The sequence below is a fragment of the Manis javanica genome, chromosome 3 (assembly GCF_040802235.1).
Source record: "Manis javanica isolate MJ-LG chromosome 3, MJ_LKY, whole genome shotgun sequence".
Classification (NCBI taxonomy): domain Eukaryota; kingdom Metazoa; phylum Chordata; class Mammalia; order Pholidota; family Manidae; genus Manis; species Manis javanica.
Window position 1 is genome coordinate 164,631,474 of NC_133158.1, and position 19,168 is coordinate 164,650,641.

At 37.6% G+C, this 19,168-nt stretch overlaps 3 protein-coding genes across 4 annotated transcripts in view; 1 reads left to right on the plus strand and 2 right to left on the minus strand.

Moving 5' to 3' along the window:
* The window catches only part of LOC140848495 (1-phosphatidylinositol 4,5-bisphosphate phosphodiesterase eta-1-like), a 254,577-nt gene that overhangs the window by 46,877 nt on the left and 188,532 nt on the right, over positions 1-19,168 (plus strand). The gene's annotated exons all lie outside the window — the stretch shown is intronic.
* The window catches only part of LOC108407493 (ankyrin repeat domain-containing protein 26-like), a 129,762-nt gene that overhangs the window by 27,512 nt on the left and 83,082 nt on the right, over positions 1-19,168 (minus strand). The gene's annotated exons all lie outside the window — the stretch shown is intronic.
* LOC140848496 (ankyrin repeat domain-containing protein 26-like) lies at positions 3-11,140 on the minus strand. Its single transcript, XM_073232301.1, has 8 exons — positions 11,060-11,140; positions 8,816-8,885; positions 8,596-8,708; positions 5,882-6,008; positions 5,448-5,509; positions 3,081-3,174; positions 630-658; positions 3-539 (listed from the first exon to the last, which is right to left on the minus strand). The coding sequence occupies exons 2-8, from the start codon at positions 8,880-8,882 to the stop codon at positions 417-419; spliced, it is 615 nt and encodes a 204-aa protein (XP_073088402.1). The 5' UTR covers positions 8,883-8,885; positions 11,060-11,140; the 3' UTR covers positions 3-416.

The following is a 19,168-nucleotide window of genomic DNA, read 5'->3' on the forward strand; positions in this document are numbered from 1 at the left end:
CACACACACACTCTCCTATTATCAGAACATCTGGTTGGCTTAAAATCATCAGTGTTAACATGAGATAAACTTAAAACAGAACTGACACATCAGTAAGTGAGCCTTTAACTCTAGGTACATGAAGGCTGGAACACATACAAGCATTTGAAAACAATGGAAAATCTCAGAGTCTAATTATTAACCTCTGGGAATCCCTAAGAAATATAAGGATTTCAAACTGGGAACTTAAGGTTTTCAAAACATAAAAGTGGAAATTGCTGAGTTAAAGCTTTTTTTAAAAAAATCTTTTCAAATGTTTATAAGCCTTTTCTTTGGAAACATGGATACCAACAATAACATCTCACTTATTTATGTAAAATCATTTAACTAAATTTGCAAAAAAGGAAAAACAGAATTAGGAATAAGAACACTATATTTTATATATTTAGTATACTGCTTTCCAGAGTTAAACCTGCACTGCAAAATTTACCTGATATGGATGTTTGTGTCTTCTTTGCTCCTGTTTTATTATTGAGAGAGTCTTTCAATTTGATGACAGGCTGAATGGGTTTTGAAACAAAGTTAATAATAAGTAAGATTTCATACAATCTGTGGTTAATAAATCAAGATAAAAATCTGTTAAATTTTACCTCCAGGTGAGAATATTGTCCAAGAGAATCTAAAAAGCAACAGGGATATGTAATCAATGATACATACACAAAAAAGCCAACTATATATTCATGCAGTTATTACTAAGCTAAATCCCCACGCCTGGCTTTGAAAATTACATTAGGTTTTGGCACTTTGTCATTCTGAAGGGTTAGGACAGCAACAAGACAGAAATATTAATCCAGTATAAATGCTGAAGAGAAACAAAGGACTATGGTTTAACAAAGCATGCAGTTAAGATTTTGAAATTAAGATTGTGTTTCAGACGACTATAACTAAGACAGAAAAATGCACGTATGCGAATGTGAACACGCTCACTGATGGGAAGAAAAGTGATCGTTAGTCAGAGGAACAAATCACGACCCGGAGAGGAGAAAGGGAAAGCTGACGGTAGAATGCACCAGTGTGTCTCTAATGCGATACAGCAGAATCATTCACACCCGTATACTACAAGGATTTATCATGTTCTTCCATTTGTCCTGTGATCCAGGCAGTACACAGGTGTGATGGCAGTTCAAGGGAATGCCTTTCTCACCAGGGAATGGGTTATGAATTGATCGCATTGGATATACACTTGTAGAATGATAGTTTTAAAAAGTTTATTTTTTTTCATACCCAGGTGGGCTACTAATATGCCTACATTTCTGGCATCCTCTAGTTTAGCCATCTTTCTTAATCCACTCCTACAAGAAGGTACATAAGACACATCTAAGAGATAAGGTATAATGCATAATAAGTTTTCAATACTGAAATATGATTACTAAAAAGGAAAAAAATTTAATTACCACAGTATTGGATTTTTAAAATCTCTTATTTCAAAATCAGTGTAATATTTGTGGAAAGATCAGAATTTAAGCATTTAGGGAATTAACGCTGTCATTTCTCTTTTTCCCAAAATTTGGTTTGGTGTACAATGCGAGCCCTTAAAAATTTTTTTAATTATCCTTAAAAGAATAACAGCTAGTGCTTCCCTGTTCAAATCAATCTCATTTAAATAACAAAACCAATGCAACATCCATCTCTGATGCCTGCTGGTTACGAGGAGGAGAAACGGGTGCCTACGGTTTACCCTGATTTCAGCGCTCCCCTCCTCGCAGTATTCTCTGGAGCAGCAGTGATCTAATGTTTGGTTCCAGGGCAAACACACTGAGGCCATCTAAAGTGGTTTCTCTCAAGTTTCCTCAAAAAGTCCAAAATTTCCTCGCTAACACCTTTCTTTCCTCCCTCTTCCTTTCACCGTCCCCCTTCCGCTCCAAAAGTCATCTCTAGATCTACGGTCTTGACTCTTCCCCTCTGACATTCTTTTGGTTCTTCTTTCCTCCTCATTTAGGCACAGTATCTGCCACCTACACCACCTATTTCTTCGTCTCTTTGCTCCCCCCTAGCTATAAACATGCTCAGAAATCAAAGGAAAAAAAACAGTGCTTTTCCTTGACACTGTTAGGTCTTGAACGAGTCAATGGATTCCAGATGTCTCTGCAGGGAAGCCTGCACCCCAGCGGCTACAGAGCACATGGATCTGAGGGCCAGCAACACTGACATCTCCTGACAGCTTGTTAGAAATGTAGAATCCCAGACGTGCTGCTCGCAATGTGTGTTTTTTAACAAGGTCTCAGCTGATTCATTAAAATTTGAGAAACTGGTCCCTTTTGAACTTGACCTTCTGGAATCTAGCATCAAGTTCCTCACTATCACATCTCCAAAACTGGAAATTAAGTCATGAACTTTCTAACGGAATTTTCATCAGAAAAGCCTTTTTATAGCTTCCTTGCTCAAACTCTAACTGACCTGGCTCTCCTCTTCCTTCCAGCTCCCTCACTTTGACCCATATGATGCGCTCCTATGAAGCTGCAACATTTTACATGACATGGCATTCAAGTACATGCACTGACAGCTGACCACAAAGGTTTTACGTTCACCGATGTCAGGTAAACATAGCTCCGCATGATGAGGAGCCTCAGTCTTTGATAGCCTCCCAGCAGTGAGGAGAACAGGAAGAGTGGGAACATTCTGCTATCTATCCTCTGAGAAGCTCTGATACTGGAAGCTCACTTGCTAGTATTCCCGTATTTCAAATGCTCTACTCTTCCCTTATTTTACCACCATCTCCACTGTATTTCTGCTTCTTTACTGTCTGTCCTCCCTTTACCCTCTCTGCCTTTCTCATTCTTCATTCCCTCTTCATCTTTTTTAGTTCCTGACTTTTCTTAGGTCTTACGAGTATATTGAAATGGAACCAAAAACTGAATGCTTTTAGTGTTAACAACTCTCAATCTCTTGCTGACACCTAATATATAACTTACCTCCTTTTCACATCTTTGTCCTTGCTATGTATTTAACAGGTGACTATCTTACGCTACTAGAACATTTAAATATTCATGTTTTATGTCAACATTCAGTCAAATGACTGCATTATAAAATACAGTTCTTACCTCCTACTTGTTCATTTAATAGGTTTTCTCCTCTTTGACCTGGAGAACCAGAAAAATGACCAGCATTCTTCTGTGGAAGACTCTCTGGGAGACTCTGTTAAAATTAATATCAATAATGAGTTGCACGAAGATTTCCCAATCCCATTCTTTCTAAGAGCATACCCTGATTTCCTACTTCACAAGCAATTAGACTTAAAAACAGAAGAAGCATGTATTAAAACCCAAAATACTTAAATAGGAAAACTTATTTATTCTCTCTAGATCAAGATTACCTTTTACCTTCACTTGGCTACTGACTGTAAAACTGAGCATGGAAGGCCAGAGTTAAGTATTTTCACAGACAAGAGTCTGACCCATGTGCACATTTCAGTAAGGAACTAACCAAACATCTAACCCTGCTTGGCTTTCCCCACCAAAGTAAGAGGACAGTTAATGAAATACTGATTTAAACAAACTCTTCAACAGGTATACTTGCTTTCAATTTAAAATTTTTCTAAAGAAAGAAATGATTTTTGGTGTTAAAATCAGATACTTGGCATGATAAAAAACCCTAGAGCATGTCATGTGGAATATAAACAGGTAACTGTAGAAGCTGCTTCATTTCAGTAAACAGGAGTTTGGAAGGATGCAACTATTATTTGATAAAAATTTTATTGAGAGGAAAAATGCTTGAACAAAGTGGAAAAGTAGTAAAGATTTTAAATTATGTTTACAGCAAAAAATTTTAGGAAAGTTTATTAAGGGAAGAACAACATTATCTATTAACCATCTAAACTGTGCCAGGAACTTTATTATGCACATTTACTTTACTACACACAACAACAATATGATGATGGTTACCCCACTTCCTGCTTCCTGGTCATTCCAAGATGCTAGAGTAAAATAAATGATCAGCAGGTGTGATCCGTCATTCTCTCTATCCAGAGTCCTTCTCTTAGACCTTCACATGACTGGCTCCTTCTCATCCTTCACGTGGCAGCATTTGACATACTCAGAGATCTTTCCTGACTACCTAAATTCCGCTGCCACGCCCATCCCCGTCCTAACGACAAACTCTCCCGATATTCTCTAACCTAACATTCTCCACTTCCTCTGTATCAAGCACTTACAGTGACTTATAATAAATACACTTTACTGTTTCTACTACTATAGCCTAACCCTGTACAGAATCTAACTGTCCAGCATATAGTCAGTATTCAATAACCGAAATTTATTTAAAATTGAAACATTTAAAATAATCTCACTGAGAAGGCCATTAAGTGTATCTAGGGGGTATCCCCAATAATAATATACTGAAACTTCACATACACCAAATTAAAAATCCACAATTCCAACTCCTCCATTCTTTTTCTTGACACTACTGCCATTTTATTGTCCTTCACGTTTCAAAAGTGTCCTCAATATGGAGCAAGTCACTGAACACCACTGCCATCATTCCGTCATATGTGTCTAGAGCACCCTTCACACTTTACAAATGGTTTTCACATTTGTTTCCACATTTGTTCCTTACAAATACCTGAGAGGTAGGTATTGGTACCATTTTTATGAACGAGGTCACTGACAGTCAAACAGGTTAAACAAGTTTTTCCAAGATCCCGTATCTAGTTAAGTGACAGAACCAGGAGACTGGTATGTCTTTTGACATCACATACAGAGCTTGTACCATTATGCTGAGGTAGCCTTTATCTAAAATCAGTGCCTTATCTCCTTCCACAGTTGTTTCCTTGGAAGAAGTCACCATTACTTTACACTCACAATAGTATGAGTACGGCTGCCATAAAGCACTCAATGCACGCTCTTTTAACTATCCAGAATGGTTTTTACTCAGTAAAACACTGCTAAACCGAACTGTGGTTATTATGATGTCACATATTTATTGCCACTCCCCATGCTTTCCCTTCTCCTGAAAACTTCCTTGCAGAGTTACTTGATAACCCAAACATAATAATAGTTTCAAGTCCCAGGCACTAACTTTTCAAGTTCTAACTTGGAAGAAACTATGACCCAAACTGAACCTCATAAGGAGTTTTACACAGTCATAGATGCCATGAAATCGTATGTTTGGCCACAGGTTGACCTAGAATAGCAATTTAGTTTTTCAGGTGACATCAGAGCTGATCCCTTATGATTTTAAGCTTTAGTTTCTTGCACTATACTACACTGGTTTCATTAAATTGATCTTATAAATTAATAGAACTGTATTATGGAGTACTCAGCGCATAATTATATGTTAATTATAGGTTAAAAAATACAAGGAAATCATTTGTATGGACAAATGCAGAGGTGAGAAAGTGAAGTCAAAGCATTTCCTTTTATGTTAAACATCAGTTAATGCTTATATTTTAAAAAAAAGAAAGAATATAGTACCTCGGAATCCCATGGTGATTCTGCGTCTTCCTCTTCTTCTAATCCCAATGCTGACATCTCATCTATAAAAGGTAGTTGCAGATACACTAATGAGAATAATTACCGCCATGAATTTGAAATACACATACAAATATATCTCCATTCATGAGTACCTCAATAAAATAAAAGTAATCGCACAAAGGAATTTCAGAGATGAAGCATTTGGGGGAAGAAAAAGGTAGTAGCTGGGATACTCATGAAGACAGCAAAAAAAAAAAACCATTCTTCGACATAAGGGATGTCAGATTTGGACATCAAAACTGATCCCTTATAAATTTAAACATTAGTTTCTTGCAGCATTCTACGCTTGTTTCATAAAGTTAATCTTACAAATTCTAGATGTTTTCATACTAGCATTTAGGCATAGAAAAAATTTCAGATATTCACTAACTTACCGCCTCTATTACTTTTGTGTGCTTCACGAGAAGTCAAATTGTCATTATTTATTTTTTCTTTTTGAACTCTTTCAATGGTATTACTACAGCTTTCTTCTTTTCCAACCACTGTCTGCACTGGTCCTTTCTGTAAAAACAAATTGAAACACAAACCCAGTTTCAGAAAACACCATATTCATTCACTTGCTCACTCTTGGTTAGGAAGACTACAACTCTATACCTATCAGATCATAGGCATTATCCCGGGAGAAGCTGGAAACACAAATCAAAGACAGCTCTGCCTACGTTCCAGCAGGGGTAGAGAGAACATGAAAACAAGCATCATCCATTAGTTCTGCAACGGAAGTGCACTGCATAAAGGGCAGTCAGGCAAACAAGACCAAAAAAGAGAACAGTCAGTGTATCTGGGAAGCTCGGAAGATGCTGATCAAAAAAAGGGCTGTATCTTATAACCCCAGGGGTGAAGACTAAATTATATGGGACACTGTTGAACCACTGTGTTGTATATTTGAAGCCAATGCAGGATGGAGTATCAATGATACTGCAATAGAAAAGGAAAACAGAAAAGAAAAAGAGGGGCTATATCTTGAAAGATAAAGTTCAGAGGGAGGCTGTGAAGGTCCATCTAGGAAGGGCAGAATGAGCAAAAGGATGAGAGGTGAAATGACACAGTAAGTGAAGGTACCAAAGTAACGGAAGGAGAAAACTGGAGCAATCGGGGCCAAGCCAAATCAGGCAAACGCCAATGCAAGGCGATGAACTTTCTCCTTCGGGTAATGGGGATCCACGAGGTAAGCAGAGGGGCGACACTGTCACTAACGTTTTCGGAAAGGTCACTAGTAGCAATGTAAAAATGAACCTAGCGGGGAACTACACTAGAAAAGAGCGTTTAAAAATTACAGGTGAGAAAGTGAATTACGGTCAGCAGATAGGAAAGACTGAACTTGGTGATGACTGGATGTGGTGATGGCAGGGAGGCCTGGAGGCCAGGATTTTTCCCGCTTCAGTGTTTCGGTGGTGCTGTTACTAGGATAAGGGGACTGGGGCACGGAGCAGAGGACCAAGGGTCAGGAACGGGTCAGGGACACGGTCTTTCATTTGGGACCCATCAAATTTGAGGCAGCCGGAGGACTGGGAGGAAAGATTTGGATAAATACATTTGGAGTAAAAATCAGAAAACTTACTCAGGAGAAGTATATTACGTTAGAAGATAAATATTTGAAAAATACACTAAACTGATACAATTAAGTAATGCAAACCTACACAGACCTCTGAAATTTTGAAAATAAAAAAAGAGAACAGAAGAATCATGGCACTCAAATTTTCTATTATGTATTTCAGCATCTGCTTCAAGGATTAAAAATAAACTCCTTTATGAATGCACGCAAACAGTTATTTCTGGGATATTATGGTAATATTAGCATTTTTATGTTAATGAAAAGATTTAATTGTAAAACACCAATTCAAGATGATACAGAATTCATCTATGATTATCAGGCAGGACCCAGTATTCACAAGGAGAGAAGAAAGGAGTAACTAAAGAAATCAAGTCACCACGATTTCTGAATTTGAGATATGACAACATTTATGCTAGGTTTAACAACTCTGAATTCTAAAGTTAATAACATTTCCTGAGAATAATATGAAATGTACCCATTGCTGGAGATGTTTTAAAAGGTAAAAGTCATTTTCCAGAAATAATTTTGTGCATTCTGTTGACAATCTCTCCTTATGAGTCTATGACAACAAGTAGTTTATATGAGAAAAATGAGAAACTGTGACTTTATTAATTTGTTGTATCCCTATGTGCCTATTGCATACAGATTCTATTAGGAAAAGATAAATCAGAATTTCCCCAGAAAAAAATAATTTGTATGTATATATATATATATATTTAAGAGTGTTGCAGGTTAAAATTTAATTTCTCATTTAATGGATGGAGATGAAGAACCTCACTTAAATAGTCCAAAACTTTAATTTTAACTAATGAGAAGAGTTGATAAATGCTCATTAATTTCCTCTCTTTCTTTATTCTCAAAATGATCTAAAATACCTACCAGGATTCAACCAAACAGTAACATGTATAATTAAATAAGTTAAGTTAGAAACAGAAGGGCCAATGAGTCATAATTCATAATAAACCTGATAAAGCCTAAAACAGATGTCACTTTGCATTACCTATGAACAGACTGTGCCAGATTAAATATATCACTTTATTGAGCTTGAAAGTGAGGATTAAATTTTTATTCAGTTCTTCGTAAACACCTGAACAGTTCTTTCATTACCTGGTTTTCTTACTGTACACTCCAAAGAATTTCTACCATATTTTATAACATAGAGGTCCTGTTCTCACTTATTTTCTGTTGTGTTTTTATAGTCTCTCTCATTTGACTCTTTACTCAATCTTTATATTCATCTCACCCTTCTTAAATGAATTTGGCCCCTTCTTCCCACCCTCGTCTTCCTAGTCACCTAGCTTTTCTTCCTCACTGCTGTCTGATTCCTTCCCTCCATCACGGCAGACCTCAGGATTGCCGACTCCCACCAAGTTGTATAAATCTCAGTCCTGTACAGATTTCTCTCTTGCTTTCACAGCTTTATACCATGATCTGGAGGACTTCCCTTTCTTTCTAGGATCCTTTTCATCACCAAAAGCATCAGGACGATGGCATGTGAAAAAGCATGGGGGAAAAGCTGAAAACAAAACAACTCACCTTTGTAAGACCAAGGCCTGCTGAAGACTTGAGAGAAGGTTTCACAACAGATTTCTCATGAGAAAAGCCCTGGCTGTTGGCTCTTTCACCTGGCCTCACAATGTGACATTTTGCTTTGATTACAGTGAAAAACAAATTAAGAGTACATGAAAATACCTGAAATTTCAAATCGGTGAATAACCCAGAATAACCCAAGAATGGACAGTCTCAAATAGCTTACTTTCTTTTTCCTCCTTCTTGGGTTGCAGAAAAGCATCCATTAGCTTTTTTAAGTTTGGTTTCTGCATGTTCTAGAAAAAAAGTAATAGCTTTAAGAATCACAAGCACCAAATTTGACAAAATACGTGTAATAGTCACCATTTACTAGTTGATCTAACATAGAGACCTCGGGCTTTGAAATCATTCAAATGTAGACACAAATCTCAGTTCTGCCATTTACTCTCCTACGTCTTCTCAGGGGCGAGGATTGTGAGAGATGATATATGTGGCCCCAAAATATTACTATCCTTACTGCTAATTGATTATTATACAAAAAAATACTACGATATCTACTAGATTGTTTTCTTTACCAGAACCACCAAAACAAAAATTTATACCTCAGTAGTTTAAAGTATTATTGGAAAAAGAAATATTAAGAATTATCAATTTTTGTTGCATTTTTACATGTGTTTGCCATGATTTATATTTGCATAAATTGTCTTGTAGGGGGAATTGAAGTTCAGTGTTTAGAAGTCTCTTATTTAGATGAACTGGAATTGCAAACTGTTTAAGTTGCTTCTCCTCTGGAGGCTTTTGCTCATAGTATATCCATAAATACACTATGTATATACATTGATAAATACTGGAATACATATTTTTTCTACATACCTCACTGTATGTAATGTATGAAAAATACAGCCTTTTGTTCATACTGTATCCCTAACCATACTGATTTGTATTATTCGACAATTATTTGTTTATAACTACTACTGTAATAAGGAGTTAATTTTGTCACTGTAAAATAAGTCATCCAGTTAGCTGAATGTGGTCATCTACCACTACCTAAAAAAGCTGTAAATTACTGTGAAAGAGGGAAAAAGATAGAAAAAGACATGTCCCAAACACACCAACTTTCCACTTGTTGAAAAAATTGATACTCAGAATTCTGAGGAAAAATACATAGCTTTAAAGGGTGTATCTATTGGAAAAGCTATATCTAATGAGATGGGCCTAAAAAAGGTTGAAAATTTTTAAGATGAAATTGTAAGCTCACAACTGGAGGCTGCTAAAAAACACACTGTCATCTTTCTTATCATCACATATTTCTAACATACTTCCTCCTTATTTATGATGCACTTTTTCAACAAAACTCAATTGAACGTACACATCCTAAATATTAAAAGGGAATATATAGGCCATATATTGAGGAATATAAACAGGTTTAATGAGGATTATGCATATTCTCTTACTTGTAATGTTCTATTACACAGAATTCCATTTATCATTTAGTCACACTGAAAAAATGTGAAACTGCTTCTTCCATGCCAGACCTTATTCTAGGTGACCCACGAGGTACGCAATTATGTTTCGTAACCTCCAGTAGTGAGGCAGGGGTGTTAAAATGAATACTGAAATAACTATAACTTAAAAAATCTCTTAAGTATGGAATTTTAGAATGTGATACAAAGATGCTGAATAGGTATTTTTTGTAAGTATAAAACAAAAATTTGAGCAAACTGCATGTTTTCCCATATGGCTAGTAGGAGTCCCTGTTTTTAGAGCTGGTTGTTACTTTAGGCAAAACATTTATCCCTAAATTACATCAAGAGTTTAAAATTTACTCTTAAAGAAATGATTTAGAAAACAGTTGAATCCCATTGTAATATTAATTTCGAAAGAGGGCATTGAAATATGTAAATTTCCACAATTTTTAATATTATTTTAGTCCAAATGCAGAATCAAGGATAGGAATAGAAAAAAAATCTCTCCTAACAGGTGTATGATACCAAAATAAAAAGTGTCCCCCCCCCAAAAAAACACCTCTATGATATATGCTATATAGTTTTTGAAATAAAAGGCACCAAGAAGAATCCATGATTATTAAAATAAGTAAATCGATCCATTACAGAGTTCCTTTATGCATGAGTATTACATAAGTGATATCGGTATGATTTCAAAATCACAGTAACGGTCCTTATTCTTGGCCAAATTTCCTATTTTCCCCACTGTAGGAACGCTCGTCCCAATAGAATTCTCCTGTCACTATGCATGTCCCAGCCATTTTTCTCCTCAGCTCTTATCTACAGTATTTACCAAAGTAAAAAAAAAAATTTGACTAGTAGTATTTCTATAAAGTGGTTTGCTCTGACAAACTTTCCATTACAAACACAGAATTATGATTGACAGACCAGTGCTATATTTAGGAGTAAAAACTAGAAAAATCTGAATACAGAGCATGATAATTAATTTGACGAGAGCATTGTACCTTTTCATCAAAATCAAAGTCTTCATCAGCGGACTCAGGAAAGGAATCATCAATGCCAGATATCCTGTAAAGATGTGCGGCAAACAAATGTAACAAAAGAGTGAGTTAATTTCTTAAAAAACAAAAAAAAAACAGTGAAGACACACGAGTGTCTATTGACTGAGGATTTTTGATATATCTAACCGATTTGGCCTTGGTTTTCATAAAACCTTTAAATAACTTTCTTGACTATAGCTTAAAGTTAATAAATAATATAACTATTTTAATACTGATATGAAAAACATTTACCAAATATATTAAACTCTAAAAGAGTATTTTGGCTAATAACACAGAGCTAATATCAAAATGTTAATTAGTCCATAATTAGTCCAAATCTGTAAGTTCTACAAACTTTTTAGTGGGTAAAAAATTAGAGAAGGAAAATAGTAAGATAGTAAGGTGGACCCGTCATGAAGTGAGGGCACTACGGCTCAGTAAATGACTCAGAGTTAGCTGGCCATACGGACGTATCTTGCACGCAGAAGGCCTAGCTCTGTAACCAACAGCTACTTGTTCTTGGATAAGCTGCTTCTCTTCAATTCAAAGTCTTGCTCTAGAAAGTAGGGATCCTGCCACCTTATTTTACAAGGTTGCTAGGAGGGTTTCAGGAGTTACTGTGTCCCCAAAATGCTCAGAGAAACACCTGTGCAATGGAATGATTTGTTCTTTAACTTGAAATTATTTTGGAATAGTAAATAAAACCCAATGTGAGTTTTCACAGGTTCTGACAGATTAGTTGCTGTGTTCTGAAAATGTTTACTATTTCTGGTTGTCAGCTGTTCTTTCTTCGTGGGAATTCACGGCATCTCAGCTATTATAAAGTTATTTATCAATATATTATCTCATCACATTAGATGCAATGTCCCCTATCACTGTAGCTAATCACGCCAAGGGTAGAACTCTGTTCCAAGTCAAAACCTGGCTTCAACTGCTACTACTCCTTCTCCATCTACTCAAACTCTGAACCAGCAGATCTTACTTGAATGATGCTTCATCTCCATGTTTGTCTTCAGTTGACTTGGAAGACTGACCCCCACTCCTGTATGTGTAACAAAGATGAGTGAGTTTGTTTGTTTAAAAAAAAAAAAAAAAAGAATGAAGAGTCGGCTATTAAATGAAGTTTTTTGATATAATTAAAATTTGGTCTCTGTTTTCAAAATGGCTTTAAATGACTCCATTATCTTTCAGGATAAACCCCCAAATATGCTAGTTCCCTCAATGAAACAAACTAAAGAGCGGCCACCTGCTCAGGACTCCCTTGAGCTCGCGATTCAAAACACCTTTCTGGACAACTCCCAACACCCCATGTCCCTCGTTCCTGTAATTTATCTTGATCTAACTCGTCATAAACCACAGAAACTCTGATCTTTTTTCTAAAATCTTATTTCTGTCCAACCCAGTGCGGTCCTCTGGAAACCTGATCTCTCCTAGAAATTCATTCTTATCTCTTTCATTGTGTTCACTAGACCCACTCCCCACCTTTCTATTATGAAAAAACACACCTACAGGATGATTTAAAAAAAAGGAAGAAACCTGAATTTAATCCTCATCTTGGCACTTACCATATCCAATCAACTAACTACTTTACTCTTTGGGTTTAAAAGTCTCCATTTGAACAACCACTTGGCCAGGATGTTAAACACAGGCTGAAGTTCTGGAGGGTATTTTGATTAACTCATCTCTGAGAATCCTTACAATCCCGAAATTCTTTGAGCTTTTGATGTTGTCTACAGAAATGTGGAGAATACTCAGTGGACAGAAGTGGGAAAACTAACAGAACAAAAGAAACACCATGAAAAGCAGAGGAGTATAAAAAAAATCCAGAAAAGATTATAGTAATGTCATGGAAGAAAAGTATGTCCAAAGAAAGATGGAAGGAAAGAAGGAAAGCGCATGGGAAATGAAAAAGGGAAAGGGGAAAGGAAAGGAGGAAAGGAAGAAAGGAGGGAACGAAGGATGAATTTTCACAAACCAGACAGACAAGGGTTAATGGGAAGGGAAACCAGACTGACAAGTCAGCATGTACAGAAATCTTTCATAAACAGTTTACAAATAGACACTGAATTTCACCAACATAACATGGTCTACTCACAGATATTCTTTACTTACAGAAAAATAATTCATCTCAAGGAGAGTAGATATCACTACATCCAAGGATACATGCCTGATTAGACCTTGCTAATATAAATCCTATGGTTCTGTGGCCACAGCCAACTGAGATCTGCCCTAAAACTCTGATGCTAGTAAAAACAAGGTACTAGTTACCACTGCAACTGTCAAATATGTTAGGACAAATGCTTGGACTAACCGGGCTTCATAAGAAAACTACATCGGAGTTAACACTTAGCTGAATTTGACTTTATCACACGGTCCACTTGGTCCTATCAATCTATACTGAGAAAAGCGAATGGACTGGGAGCCGGGCCGACTGACAGTCAAATCGTGGGTCAGCTCCTGCTAACTGTGGAATCATGGGTCAATCAACCCACCCACCTGAACCACAGTTGCCTAATTAACAAACACTAGGCTATCACAGCACAGCGACTTTGCAAAGCTACTGCAATTAGATAACAAGTGTTAAGCACTTTAATAGTCCCCCCATCTAACTTGTCATAAACCCCAAAAACTCTGACCTTTTTTCTAAAACCCTTATTTCTATCCAACCCAGTGCGGTCCTCTGGAAACCTGATCTCTACTAGAAATTCATTCTTATCTCTTTCATTGCATTCACTAAACCCACTACCCACCTTTCTACTATGAAAACACACACCCACAGGATGATAAAAAAGGAAGAAACCTGAATTTAAACTATTACACATTCAACACGTTATTTATCTGCATTCCTTCAGTTAACATACAGTTTTTTTTAAAAAAAAACGTAAGAACCTACTTCTTTAAAGAGTCCTCTTCAGAATGCTTCTTCCCTAATAGAGAAAAAATAAAATTCACCTTATATGTATTTAAAAGTGTAAAACTGATGCTTTGTTAAAAAGTGTCCATCTGGGACCACACCTGGAGACTATAGTGGAATGAATATTAATTATGCTATTGGTAGGCAATCGATGTATTAACAACAATTACTTCCCCTCCTGTGTATTTATCAAAATGTGAAAACTACAACTGCTATTCACAGTGACCATAATCCGACCCAATCCCGATCAGACTGACAGAAAATAGTATCAGTAGAAGAATCAGGATCATAAACTGACAATGTCAAACTTAAATAGCATAACTTTTCTGGACACTCACCACTAGGTGCAGGGAGAGGAGAATATGCTTACAACTTACACTTACAACGTAACACAACACAACTTCCCCAGCTCTTCGGTTGAGACTGCTCAGTTCAGAACAAAACCCGACCACAAGGGAGCTGGGTCTACAGGTGCTGTACTTTGCAGCATGGCAAAACACAGGACACGCGACTCCCTCCGGCCCTATTTCCAGTTACAAGAGAAGCGTGACAGACTTTGTCATTCCGGTGTTATAAAGTAACACGTCTTCAGACTGTCTCCTTCCGTTTCTACAGAGTCTATCTGGACCCACCTGCTCTGCTGCTCATCTCTAGCCACAACTCAGTCTTCTTACCGACTCCCCCCTGCCCACCCCATCCCTTCAATGTTGCTGTTCCAACAGCGTTGCCACTGGCCTCTCATTCTACATGTTCTCCAACACAAACAAGCTCATCGGGATATATGAGTTTGTCTAATAATTATAATCAGATTATTTCCAGTCTGCATCTCCAACCCTGGAGCTCTCTAGCCACAAACTCCTATTATTCAATTATCCAATTACTGAAAATGTCAAACACGGATATTCCATCAAACTTAACACGTACAGAAAAAAAAAAGGGAGGGTCTTTCTGTTGACCCACTGCCTTCGCTGTTCATTCCTCATGTCCAATCTGCATGCTCCCCAAACCTGGAAAGCTAGGAGCCAATTTACATCTCTCTCTTCCCTAACTTTTCACATTCAATTACCATTCAATCTTACTAACCACACCTCTTTTGTGCCCCTGGTTTATCTCCCTCCACTGCTGCCCCTATAGTCAAACATGGACTCTTAATTAATGGTTTCACAACAACAACAACAACAACAACAAAAAAAACAAGAAAGCGACAAACTACTATTTTTTTTCTGCTTAAAGGAATAAAATTTTTAAGGAACAGAAATGAAAAAGACATAAGGCCTAGAAAAAGAACCACATTTGAAGTTGAACTAGTTGAGCACCCTGTTTACTTTGGTATTCATGGGTGAACAAATACTTCAAGATGGGCTGATACGAGTCCAGGAAAACTAAAGCTTCTTTCGCCTCTCAGTCTCTTTTCTGTGGTTTCCTTCTTCCTGTCTATATGAGGGGTCAGCAAGCTGTGGCCCACAGGGCAAATCCAATCTGCCATCTGGTTTTGTACACAGTCTTCCGGGAGCAGTGTGGATAAAATGAAAGTTTCTGTGGCTCGGATTCTCACCTGGCCCTGGTCAGCGAGCTCACTACACACGTGTGGGCAATACGTTGCTACTGACTCTATATAAAGAGCTCCGCCCAGTGGTCTGGGTGCGACACGGTGGCATGGCTGCAAGACTGCAGGAGAGCAGAGCAGAGGCTGGAGTGGTGGCAGCACTGAGGACAGAGGCCCAGAGGCAGAGGCCAGCTTGCCGCACGCAGACTAGCTCTGAGTGAACAGGATTTTAGTGATTGTCCTGCTGCCGTGGAAATAAAGTTGGGTATAACCCTTTCACCCCAAGAACATTTTACTGTCATTTCTTCTGGACACACTGAATCCATAGTGAACTTGCCCAGGACTGAAACCCATTGGAAGAGCACAGTTATGCTCATTATTCACTTACATCTTGTCTAGGACCACCTTCAAACTACAGTGGCACCGTTGAGCGGATGTGTCAGATAGCACCTGGTCTGACATGTTGTTGTGACGTAGGAGGAATGAAGCCGATAACAGTGAGGCCACGTTGGTGTAACTATATATAACTATCTGCTCATGGGCCCCAAGAGATCAAAACTATTTTCATCAAAACACTAAATGTTATCTATCATTTTCACTCTCATTCTCTTACAAGCGTATGGTGGAATGTTCCAGAGATACGGCATGTAATAACATCACACCTCTAATGGCTAATGGGAGGTATGATCGTATATGCCTGTATTTAAATTTTTTCAGTTTTAATTTCTAAAAACATGAATAGCAATAGATACAACCCATTTAACTAAAAGTTCTTTGGAATTCTCAATAGTTTTTAATACAGAGGAATCCTAAGACCAACATTTCACAATTACTATTTTAAAAGTCTGCCAAATATTCATTAAAGTATAATTAATTACTTCCCCCACTATTAATAATCGATCACACACACACACACACACACACACACACACACACACACACTCTCCTAATATCAGAACATCTGGTTGGCTTAAAATCATCAGTATTAACATGAGATAAACTTAAAACAGAACTGACACAGCAGCAAGTGAGCCTTTAACTCTAGGTACATGAAGGCTGGAACACATATAAGCATTTGAAAACAATGGAAAATCTCAAAGAGTCTAATTACTAACCTCTGGGAATCCCTAAGAATTATAAGGATTTCAAACTGGGAACTTAAGGGTATCAAAGCATAAAAGTGGAAATTTCTGAGTTAAAGCTTTTTTTTTTTTTTTTTTTTTTTGAGAGGGCATCTCTCATATTTATTGATCAAATGGTTGTTAACAACAATAAAATTCAGTATAGGGGGGTCAATGCTCAATGTACAATCATTAATCCATCTCAAGCCTAATTCTCGTCAGTCTCCAATCTTCTGAAGCATAACGAACAAGTTCTTACATGGTGAACGAATTCTTACAGAGTGAATAAATTCTTACATGGTGAACAGTACAAGGGCAGTCATCACAGAAACTTTCGGTTTTGATCATGCAATATGACCTATAAACCATCAGGTCAAATATGAATATTCATTTGATTTTTGTACTTGATTTATATGTTGATCCCACATTTCTCCTATTATTATTATTATTTTTATTTTTAATAAAATGCTGAAGTGGTAGGTAGATGCAAGATAAAGGTAGAAAACATAGTTTAGTGCTGTAAGAAGGCAAATGTAGATGATCAGATGATCAGGTGTGTGCCTATGGACTAAGTATTAATCCAGGCTAGACAAGGGCAGCAAGACATCCACGGATGCAGAAGATTTCTCTCAAAGCAGGGGGGGTGAGGTTCTGAGCCTCACCTCTGTTGATCCCCAAATTCTCACCTGATGGCCCCCCTGCGACTGTGCCTGTCTTAGGTTGTTCCTCCCTTGAGGAATCTTACCCGTCTCTGGCTAACCAGTCATCTTCCGGGGCCATACAGGGAAATGTAAAGTTGGTAAGTGAGAGAGAAGCCATATTGTTTGCAAAGGTTAGCTTTTTACTTCTTTGCAGATTTATGCCCTGTGGCTTCTATGCCCAGTACTTGTCTCGAGGTATCTTTACCACCTGGAGGAATTATGATACTCGGTAAATTCGATATGAGGCACGAATTCTATTTAAAGTTTGTAATTAGGAAGGAAGAAGAAAAGCTATAGATGTAGCATATGAAGGAAACTTGGGAGGATTGATTATTTCTTTGACATATCTTCTTGTATAGTACCTTAAGTATGTATAGGTTTTAAACTACTAACTAATTTGCACACACATATTGACATAATAGGAATACGGTGACATAAACAAAGCAAATCTATAATTACCAGCCATCTCCAGTGAAGCCAAGAAAACCATTTAGGCACCCTAGGCATTTGTGAAAATTTATCTATGATATGATGGATATTTTCCAACTGTACTTGAACCATCAGACAAATTAAAGCAGCCCATTTCTGGGATCTGTTCACATCCCATATGTTCTTTTAACCATAGATAGTCTATAGTCATGAGATTTTGGGGTGCTACAACTTGCACCCCTCCCAACTCCTGGTTGAGTTCCAACAGTACAGATCCAGTCAAATTCGTTGTCTCACTGTATGCACATGCCAGCCTAGACATCTCCCTCCTCCTTCTTATGGCAAGTCCAGGAGATGGTGGGCTGGATGCAGCCACAACCGCAGCATCGTCCGGATCCCTGTGGAGGCTTTTTGATGATCATCCCCCGGCACAAGTCCTCCAGAGAGTGCTGATGCCGGAAGCTCCTCCTCATATCGTATCTTAGTTCATTTTCTGGGTATCCAAGCTAGGCCTTGATCTTCTGCATAGAAACAAAAAGACCCTTTGCCCACACTTTGGCATGCCCTCTATACCACTGTGCAGAACTCATTGGACGTCAGCACACAGTAACTGCTTTTTTTTTCTTTCTTTCTTTTTTTTTATTAAGAGAAAGGAATATTATCAGAAAAGAGTACCTCCATAGCTGATCATCTGACACCCTTTAAGTGATCAACATTAAGGATATTTAAAGCATGCGTTGATCTTTGATTTACCAATAGTTTTATCCTGTTAAGGAGTAATCCCCCTTTTCTTTCTTTCTTTCTTTTTTTTTTTTTTAAATTTTTAATCTACACTTACCTGAAGAATACTATGTTTACTATGCTCTCCCCTATATCAGGTCCCCCCTAACAACCACATTACGGTTACTGTCCATCAGCTTAGCAAAATGTTGTAGAGTCACTACTTGTCCTCTCTGTGTTGTGCAGCCCACCCTCCCCTTTCTCCCTCCCCCCCATGCATGCTAATCTTAATACCCCCCTTCTTCTTCCCCCCCCTTATCCCTCCCTGCCCACCCATCCTCCCCAGTTCCTTTCCCTTTGGTACCTGTTAGTCCATTTTTGGGTTCTGTAATTCTGCTGCTGTTTTGTTCCTTCAGTTTTTCCTTTGTTCCTATACTCCTCAGATGAGTGAAATCATTTGGTATTTCTCTTTCTCCGCTTGGCTTATTTCACTGAGCATAATACTCTCCAGCTCCATCCATGTTGCTGCAAATGGTTGGATTTTTCCACTTCTTATGGCTGAGTAGTATTCCATTGTGTATATGTACCACATCTTCTTTATCCATTCATCTACAGATGGACATTTAGGTTGCTTCCAATTCT

Bases quoted from the DNA above. Each gene is read 5' to 3' on its own strand.
- LOC140848496 (XM_073232301.1), bottom strand. From the start codon at position 8,882: ATGCAGAAACCAAACTTAAAAAAGCTAATGGATGCTTTTCTGCAACCC. The intron at 6,009-8,595 runs GTGAGTTGTTTT...TTGTTTTTACAG, and splicing joins CAGGCCTTGGTCTTACAAAG to AAAGGACCAGTGCAGACAGT. The intron at 3,175-5,447 runs GTACTATATTCT...TAATTTTAACAG, and splicing joins AATCACCATGGGATTCCGAG to AGTCTCCCAGAGAGTCTTCC.